Below are 9,185 nucleotides of genomic sequence, written 5' to 3'. Positions count from 1 at the left end.
TCGTACGGGCGCTGCGGCCCGAGGCCCCGCCGCCCCCTCCGCCCGCCTTCTCTTTCCAGGAGTTCGTTCCCTCCGTGAACAGGTGGGTCACTGGAGCAGGGAGTTGGGAACGAGCCCTGGAATCGCGATGCCAGGCTGTTGGCACCGCAGGCTGGGTACTCGAGGTCAGAGAACGCAAAGCCTTAGTGGAATTTAGTACTCCAGGCTCTCGGGGGTCTTAGGAGGCTGAATGGGTTGTCCCAGTCCTAGGGGCAGGGGCAGGAATTTGGGGCTACTGTACTGCAGGGGCCACAATATCCATGGGTGTCAGGGCCTGCAGACCCAAGTGCCTGGAGTTGGTACCTAGACATGATGCCTGGGTGCCATCACCACAGGCCAGTTTCCTGGGATTCAAACCTTCAAACCTCTGTTTTCTCAGCTCCCCTCTGGACATCAGAAAGAAGCTCTCTGGGCCTCTACCTCCAAGGCTAGATGAGAATTCAGCTGAGCCAGGCCCTTGGGAGGATCCGGGCACAGGCTGGCGCTGGCAAGGTGAGTGCAATGAGGGCCGGGTGGGAGTGGTGCCAGGAGTTCATTCTACCCACACATAGGTGGGCTACAGGAGTGGGGTTTGGGAGCAAGGGACCATCCTTATTGACCTGTCCCACCTAGGGACTCCAGGCCCCACTCCGGGCAGTGATGTGGACAGCGTGGGTGGCGGCAGCGAGTCTCGGTCCCTGGACTCTCCCACTTCCAGCCCAGGTAGGGACAGGACCTGGTCCTGACCCACACTCCACCTGTGACCATCCTCCAGCCCCTGGTCAAGCTCTGACCCTCAATCTTTATCATTTCACCTCTGACCTACCTGATACCCCTGACCTATTTCCTCAACCTCTTTTTTTATCTTTTAAAAAATTATTTATTTGTTTATTTGAGACAGAGTCTCATTCTGTCGCCCAGCCTGGAGTGCAGTGGCATGATCTCACTGCAACCTCCACCTCCCAGATTCAAGTGATTCTCTTGTCTCAGCCTCTGGAGTAGCTGGGATTATAGGTGTGTACCACCACACTGGCTAATTTTTGTATTTTTTAGTAGAGATGGGGTTTCACCATGTTGGCCAGGCTGATCTTGAACTCCTGACCTCAGGTGATCCACCTGCCTGGGTCTTCCAAAGTGCAGGGATTACAGGTGTGTGCCACTGCGCCCGGCCTTTTCTTTCTTTCTTTTTTTTTTCTTTTTTTTGAGACAGAGTCTTGCTCTGTTGCCCAGGCTGGAGTGCAGTGGTACGATCTTGGCTCACTGCAACCTCCGCCTCCCAGGTTCAAGCGATTTTTGTGCCTCAGCCTCCCGAGTAGCTGGGACTACAGGTGCCTGCCCCCATGCCTGGTTAATTTTTGTATTTTTAGTAGAGACAAGGTTTTGCCATGTTGGCCAGGCTGGTCTCAAACTCCTTGCCTCATGTGATCCTCCTGCCTCGGCTTCCCAAAGTGCTGGGATTACAGGCGTGAGCCACCGCGTCCGGCCTATTTCCTCAACCTCTTGATCCAGCTTATGAACCACACCCCAGGCTGCTGACCCAATTCTCCAACCCTTAACCACTGACCTGTCCAATCCCCCTCCTGACCTCTGACCCCTTAGGAATTAGTGGGTAGTTCTGGAAGCCCTAAAAACTAAGAGTGCCTCCACAGCCCAGGAATCTCCCATGATTCCTCTGACCCCAGGCGCTGGCACGAGGCAGCTGGTGAAGGCTTCGTCCACAGGCACTGAGTCCTCAGATGACTTTGAGGAGCGAGACCCTGGTGAGGCTGAAGCAGGGTAGGGCAAGATGGGACAGGGCAGGGCAGGAGGTGGACCAGGCACCCCTGACCCTGTCTCCCTGCAGACCTGGGAGACGGGCTGGAGAATGGGCTGGGCAGCCCCTTCAGGAAGTGGACGCTGTCCAGCGCGGCTCAGACCCACCGGCTGCGGCGACTGCGGGGCCCGGCCAAGTGCCGCGAATGCGAAGCCTTCATGGTCAGCGGGACGGAGTGTGAGGAGGTGTGGCCCGGGCTAATGACCAAATGACCTTTGCTGATCCCTGATCATCTCCCTGACCTGAGCTTCCTACAGCCTTTCTGCCCCCCGGACCCTAACCTGATATCTCCCATGAGCCCCCATTCCTTGAGGATCCCTGTAACCTTCTCTTCCCCTACTGGTCCCTAATGACCTCCCTGTCCCTGTGACCTTCCCTGCAGTGCTTTCTGACCTGCCACAAGCGCTGCCTGGAGACTCTCCTGATCCTCTGTGGACACAGGCGGCTACCAGCACGGACACCCCTCTTTGGGGTCGACTTCCTGCAGCTACCCAGGGACTTCCCAGAGGAGGTACCCTTTGTGGTCATGAAGTGCACGGCTGAGATAGAACACCGCGCCCTGGATGTGCAGGTGCTGCCCTGACCCTTTATCATCCCCAGAAGTGACCTGACCGAATCAATGGCCTGATCACGAACCGGGCGTCTGTTTCTCACCCTCACCCTGCAGGGCATTTACCGGGTCAGCGGGTCCCGGGTCCGCGTGGAGCGGCTGTGCCAGGCTTTCGAGAATGGCCGAGCGTTGGTGGAGCTGTCGGGGAACTCGCCTCATGATGTCTCGAGTGTCCTCAAGCGATTTCTTCAGGAGGTGGGTGCTCAGGACACTGAGGGGAACGTGGGCAGGGGCCCTCCACAGCCCACCCACACTCGTGTTGCGCCCTCCGTTCCACCCCCAGCTCACCGACCCCGTGGTCCCCTTCCACCTCTACGACGCCTTCATCTCTCTGGCTAAGACCTTGCATGCAGACCCTGGGGACGACCCTGGGACCCCCAGCCCCAGCCCTGAGGTTATCTGCTCGCTGAAGACCCTCTTGGTACAGCTGCCTGACTCTAACTACAACACCCTGCGGCACCTGGTGGCCCATCTGTTCAGGTGTGCATGGGTCCCTGAGCCTTGAAACACGACCCTCTTCCCTGGACATGCGACTACTGACTACCTTGGCTAACCCCTGACACTGACCTCTGGCCTTTGACCTGTGTTTTCTGAACTCTGAACCATAATCCATGATTCATAACCTTGGGTACTAAGCCCTGACCTCCAGCTCTGGATATGTGGTTGCTGGTCTCAGACGACTTACACCTGTGACATGGGCAAGTCACCACTAGGCTGGCCTGTGGGTCCCACCCTTACCCTCAGACCAATGACCTTGCACCCTGTACCCTGACCTTTCTCTTCACACCATCCCCAGGGTGGCTGCACGGTTTATGGAAAACAAGATGTCTGCCAACAACCTGGGCATTGTGTTTGGGCCAACACTGCTGCGGCCGCCGGACAGCCCACGGGCAGCCGGTGCCATCCCTGTCACCTGCCTGCTGGATTCTGGGCATCAGGCCCAGCTTGTGGAGTTCCTCATTGTGCACTACGAGCAGATCTTTGGGATGGATGAGCTCCCCCAGGCCACTGAGCCCCCGCCCCAAGACTCCAGCCCAGCCCCTGGGCCCCTCACAGCCAGCTCCCAACCGCCACCCCTGGACCTTGACCCGGACTCCCAGTCCCCAGTCCTAGCCTCGGACCCCGGCCTGGACCCCGGCCCAGACCCCCAGCCCCACAGTGCCCTGGAGCAGCATCCCACAGCCACACCCACCGAGGTAGGAACCCACTGGGCCCATAGCCATGGAGAGGGCCTTATCTCTGTTCAATTCTCTTACCTTCTCTTTCATCTTCCTTCCTTTCCTTTAAAAATTTCCTTCATTCTCTTCCTCCCTTGCTCATTTAACTTGTGTTCATTCTGGAAGGAATAGTGAGGAATGAGCAGTGGGCAGTGATGATGTAACAAGAGGGAACAGCCCTGCACAGGTACTAACATGGGTGATCATTCATTCCTCCAACAGAATATTTATTTATTTATTTATTTGCTTTTAATTAATTTATTTTTTTGAGATGGAGTCTCACTCTGTCGCCCAAGCTGGAGTGCAGTGGCACGATTTCAGCTCACTGCAAGCTCTGCCTCCCAGGTTCACGTCATTCTCCTGCCTCACCCTCCCAAGTAACTGGGACTACAGGTGCCTGCCACCGCACCGGGCTAATTTTTTTGTATTTTTAGTAGAGATGGGGTTTCACCGTGTTAGCCAGGATGGTCTCGATCTCCTGACCTCATGATCTGCCCGCCTCGGCCTCCCAAAGTGCTGGGATTACAGGAGTGAGCCACCGTGCCCAGCCCCAGAATATTTATTGAACACATACTATGGGCCAAGCATTGTCATAGGCACTGCAGATACATCCATGAGACCAAAGACCCTGCCCTCTCAGTGCCTGTGTTTCAGTGGGGAAAGACAAACCATAAACATGACACAGTCAGTTATCTGAAATGTGATGAGGTGATGATGATAAGGGTAATGGATCATGCAAAGGTGGAGTAATAGCCGGGCGTGGTGGTTCACGCCTGTAATCCCAGCACTTTGGGAGGCTGAGGCAGGCGGATCACCTGAGGTCAGGAATTCAAGACTAGCCCGACCAACAAAGAGAAATCTGTCTCTACTAAAAATACAAAAATTAGCCAGGTGTGGTGGTGTGTACCTGTAATCCCAGCCACTCAGGAGGCTGAGGCAGGAGAATCGCTTGAGCCCATGAAGCAGAGGCTGTAGTGAGCCGAGACCACGCCACTGCACTCTGGCCTGGGCAACAGAGCAAGACTGCCTCAAAAAAAGAAAAAAAAAAGTGAGGTAAGACACATGACACCAGGGAGCAGCACAGTGGGAGGTGGAGGGCAGTTTGTAGCACTAAGTAGGATGGTGGGGGCAGGTCTTAGAGAGCAGATGGACTTGAGCAAAGACTGGAAGGACATGAAGGAGTGAGCTGGCCACATGGAGCTCAGATGAAGGGTGTTCCAGGCAAAGGGAACAGCCAGTGCAAAGGCCCCGAGGTAGGAGCGTGCCTGGTGTCTTAGGGCGCAGCCCCACCCTGTAATGAATGAGGGGAAGGTGGTATGAAGTGATACCAAAGAGGAGTGGGCCCTGGTGGCTCTGCCAGCTACCCCGACCTTGCATCTGCTATTCACAGGATGTGGACCACCACAGAGCACCTCCTATGCATAGGGCACAGACCACCACTGAATGCGCACCTGCTATGCAGGGGACACTATAGAGACTTCCTGTTGTCCTCTCCACAGTCCTGAGAGGTAGATAGTATTAGTGAAAATCCTTTACAGATGAAACAACGAAGGCTCTGAGCAGTTAATGACCCTAAAAGGGGACTGTAAGCAGTTGGAATCTTTTTTTTTTTTTTTTTTTTTGTGTTTTTTTTTTTTTTTTTTTTTTTGGAGACAGAATCTCACTGTGTCGCCCAACTGGAGTGCGGTGGTGCGATCTCGGCTCACCACAACCTCCGCCTCCTGGGTTCGAGCGATTCTCATGCCTCAGAGACAAGGTTTTGCCACGTTAGCCAGGCTGGTCTCAAACTCCTGACCTCAAGTAATCCACCCACCTCAGCCTCCTAAAGTGCTGCGATTATAGGCATGAGCCACCGCACCCGGCCGCAGTTGGAATCCTTTATTTTTTTAGACAGAGTTTCATTCTTGTTGCCCAAGTTGGAGTGCAATGGCACCTCCGCCTCCTGGGTTCAAGCGATTCTCTTGCCTCAGCCTCCTGAGTAGCTGGGATTACAGGCATGCACCACTACACCTGGCTAATTTTTTTTGTATTTTTATTTTTATTTTTATTTATTTATTTTTTTTGAGATGGCGTCTTGCTCTGTCGCCCAGGCTGGAGTGCAATGGCGCAATCTCGGCTCACTGCAAGCTCCACCTCTCAAGTTTACGCCATTCTCCCGCTTCAGTCTCCCGAGTAGCTGGGACTACAGGCACCCGCCACCACGCCCAGCTAGTTTTTTGTATTTTTCTTTTTTTAGTAGAGACGGGGTTTCACCATGTTAGCCAGGATGGTCTTGATCTCCTGACCTCGTGATCCGCCCATCTCGGCCTCCCAAAGTGCTGGGATTACAGGCTTGAGCCACCGCACCCAGCTTTGTATTTTTAGTAGAGACGAGGTTTTTCCATGTTGGTCAGGCTGGTCTCAAACTCCTGACCTCAGGTGATCCGCCCACCTCGGCCTCCCAAAGTGCTGGGATTACAGGCATGAACCACCGTGCCTGGCCTGGAATCTTTAATAAAGGTCACCAGTCTGGATCCAGAGCTCAGCTGTGAACCAGGAAGACAGCAGCACCCGCTGCTCCGGATTGCTAGAACAGTCCATGCCCAAGGCCTGTGCTGCTGGTATCTTGCTGCATCCGCCATTCCTGAGAGCAAGGATCTATCCTGCAGCAGCCTGGAGCTGGGAAGCAGCTGCTGATGAACTGTGGGTGTCTGAGAGCTGGAATGGCTCATGAAGTGCTCGGGACAGTGTCTGATGCGTAGACACTGCCAACCATTTAGCTAAGGATGGAACAGTAAGGTTGGTGAGGTTGCAGAGAGCAGCCCAGGATGGTAGTTCAGAGGTGCTATCTGGTCCTAATGTGGAGAGGACTGAGCCACTCCCTGGGCTGGCTGTTTGCTAAAAAACGATTTTCCCACCCTCATGGAGCCCACGGTCCAGACTCAGTGAATGACACTGCTCTGTGCTGGAAGGGCAAGCAGTACACTTATTATTATTTTTGAGATGGAGTCTCATTCTGTTGCCCAGACTGGAGTGCAGGGGCATGATCTGAGCTCACTGCAATCTCCACCTCCCAGGTCCAGGTGATTCTCCTGCCTCGGCCTCCCTAGTAGCTGGGATTACAGGCATGCACCACCACACCCGGCTAAATTTTGTATTTCTAGTAGAGACGGTGTTTCACCATGTTGGCCAGGCTGATATCGAACTCCTGACCTCAGATAATCCACCAGTGTTGGGATTGCAGGCATGCACCACTATGCCTGGCCAAGCAGTACACTTATAAGGGCATCGTCTATCCCCAAACACCAAAATTACAAAGGATGACAGGCACACATTCAGTGCTGGTCCATGCCCTGTGCATAGGAGGAGTTCAGTGGTGGTCCATACCCAGTGCATAGTAGGTGCGAAGTCAGGGGTGGCTGGCAGAGCCACCTGAGCCCACTCCTCTTTGGTCTTACTTCCTACCACCCTTCCCTCATTCATTACAGGGTGGGGCTGCGTCCAAACACACCAGGCACGCTCCTACCTCAGGGCCTTTGCACTGGCTATTCCCTTTGCATGTGTAGGAACAAGCCCTCAGCTCTCTAGGAATCTCAAAGAACTGGGATTTTAGTGTTGGGGTCGGTTTCTCCCTGCAGATCCCAACTCCACAGAGTGACCAGAGAGAGGACGTGGCTGAAGACACCAAAGATGGGGGAGGGGAAGGTGAGTATGTTAGGGAGAGGCTCAGGAGTTCTGGGGGTGCCTTGGCCCCAGGGTGACTTGGCTAAAAGATGACTTCTAGGGGGGGATATCCAGAGAACTTGGGGGTACTCTGCACTGACCACCCACCCCACACACAGTGTCCAGCCAAGGCCCAGAGGACTCACTCCTGGGGACACAGTCTCGTGGCCACTTCAGCCGCCAGCCAGTGAAGTATCCCCGGGGCGGTGTGAGGCCTGTAACCCACCAGCTGTCCAGTCTGGCCCTGGTGGCTTCCAAGCTGTGCGAGGAGACCCCCATCACATCAGTGCCCAGAGGGAGTTTGCGGGGGCGGGGGCCTAGCCCTGCAGCTGCCTCCCCTGAGGGCAGCCCCCTGCGCCGCACCCCGCTGCCCAAGCATTTTGAGATCACCCAGGAGACAGCCCGGCTACTCTCCAAACTGGACAGCGAGGCTGTGCCCAGAGCCACCTGCTGCCCGGACGTCCAGCCTGAGGAAGCCGAGGACCATCTCTGACCACCCTGGCACGCTAAATAAGGAAGAAGCCCAGATTGTGAAGACGGACGCAATCTCCCTACCTCCCACCACCTGGTGGCCAAACAGCCTGCCAGGAGTTCAATACTGGGAGAGGTCCAGAGGGTTCCTATAAGGAAAAACTATTTAATACATGGCCTATGGGAGGCCTAAAACCCTTTCGGGGGCAATGTCCTGGAATCCCCCAACTGGACACAGGTCACTGCCAAGCATCAGGGCCACTCAGGCTCAGAGGTCACTCAGGGTCAATACTCAGGGTCAATACAGGTTATGAGATCCTGGGGGTTCACCCTAGTCTCCCACCCCTGGGACAGGGGTGCTTTTGCTACTTTGGTTGTGGTCACTCCCCCACACCTGCCTGCCCCCTTCGTGGACTCGAAGTGACCTTCCTGGAGGAGGTGGGCAGCTCAGACTCCACATCCTGATGGTGCCTGGGGTCTGATGGCCTCTAATAAACTCTGTCCTGTATGCCCTTGGGTGCATCTCTGCTAGGAGAGAGGCCAGCACGGGCAGCACTCCTTTCCCCCGTTTTTACCGATCACGGGAATCAAGACCTCTTTTTTTTTTTTTTTTTTTTGAGACAGAGTCTTTCTCTGTCGCCCAGGCTGGAGTACAGTGGTGCAATTTTTGCTCACTGCAACCTCTGCCTCCCGCGTTCAAGCGATTCTCTTGCCTCAGCCTCCCGAGTAGCTGGGACTACAGGCGCACGCCACCACGCCCAGCTAATTTTTTTGTATTTTTAGTAGAGACGGGATTTCACCATGTTGGCCAGGATGGTTTCGATCTCCTGATCTCGTGATCCGCCCGCATCGGCCTCCCAAAATGCTGGGATTACAGGTGTGAGCCACTGCGCCCGGCCTCAAGGCCTCCTTCTTGCATCATCAAACACCCTGCAGCATCTACCTAAAGGCAGTTGGGGCTGGGCCGCAGCACCCGGCTGAGTCACGCCAGCCCGGCCCTCCCGGAGCTCTGCGTCCCCGATCTGGTCCTGCATAATCAAATACAGTATAACAAAGTGCAGATAACCGGGACAATGGGGCTGTGTGCTCCGGACCGTGGGAGCCCGGGGCCGCCGCAGGGAGGCGGAGGGAGGAAGCCACAGGGCAGGGCAGGGCCGGGCTTTGTAGGGGGCAGCGCTGTCCCAGGGTGAGGGGTACGGGGGCGGGATTGCAAAACCCTAGCTTGCGCCCGATGATCAGCTGGGGCCGCAGGCGTGGGCCTCGCACAGGAGGCCGCGGCGCGCTGTAGCTGCGAGCTGGGAAAGCCAAGGATGGGCGGGGGTCCGGGCGGTGGGAGCCAAGTCGGATCAGGGAG

The 9,185-nt window shown here is 55.6% G+C and overlaps 1 protein-coding gene across 1 annotated transcript in view; it reads left to right on the top strand.

Moving 5' to 3' along the window:
• GMIP (GEM interacting protein) overlaps positions 1-8,342 on the top strand; it is a 13,965-nt gene extending 5,623 nt beyond the window's left edge. The window contains exons 10-20 of the mRNA XM_011991338.1: positions 3-82; positions 419-531; positions 652-741; positions 1,701-1,778; positions 1,862-2,016; positions 2,214-2,402; positions 2,499-2,636; positions 2,725-2,921; positions 3,238-3,637; positions 7,276-7,342; positions 7,480-8,342. Coding sequence (XP_011846728.1) covers positions 3-82; positions 419-531; positions 652-741; positions 1,701-1,778; positions 1,862-2,016; positions 2,214-2,402; positions 2,499-2,636; positions 2,725-2,921; positions 3,238-3,637; positions 7,276-7,342; positions 7,480-7,853 — 1,881 coding nt within the window. The 3' untranslated portion in view covers positions 7,854-8,342. The remainder of the gene's footprint in view (positions 1-2; positions 83-418; positions 532-651; positions 742-1,700; positions 1,779-1,861; positions 2,017-2,213; positions 2,403-2,498; positions 2,637-2,724; positions 2,922-3,237; positions 3,638-7,275; positions 7,343-7,479) is intronic.
• The last annotated feature ends 843 nt before the right edge of the window (positions 8,343-9,185 follow it).

Source organism: Mandrillus leucophaeus, unplaced genomic scaffold, assembly GCF_000951045.1.
Source record: "Mandrillus leucophaeus isolate KB7577 unplaced genomic scaffold, Mleu.le_1.0 Scaffold11, whole genome shotgun sequence".
Classification (NCBI taxonomy): Eukaryota; Metazoa; Chordata; class Mammalia; order Primates; family Cercopithecidae; genus Mandrillus; species Mandrillus leucophaeus.
The sequence above is the reverse complement of the archived record's forward strand: the minus strand, read 5'-3'. Positions and strand labels throughout refer to the sequence as shown.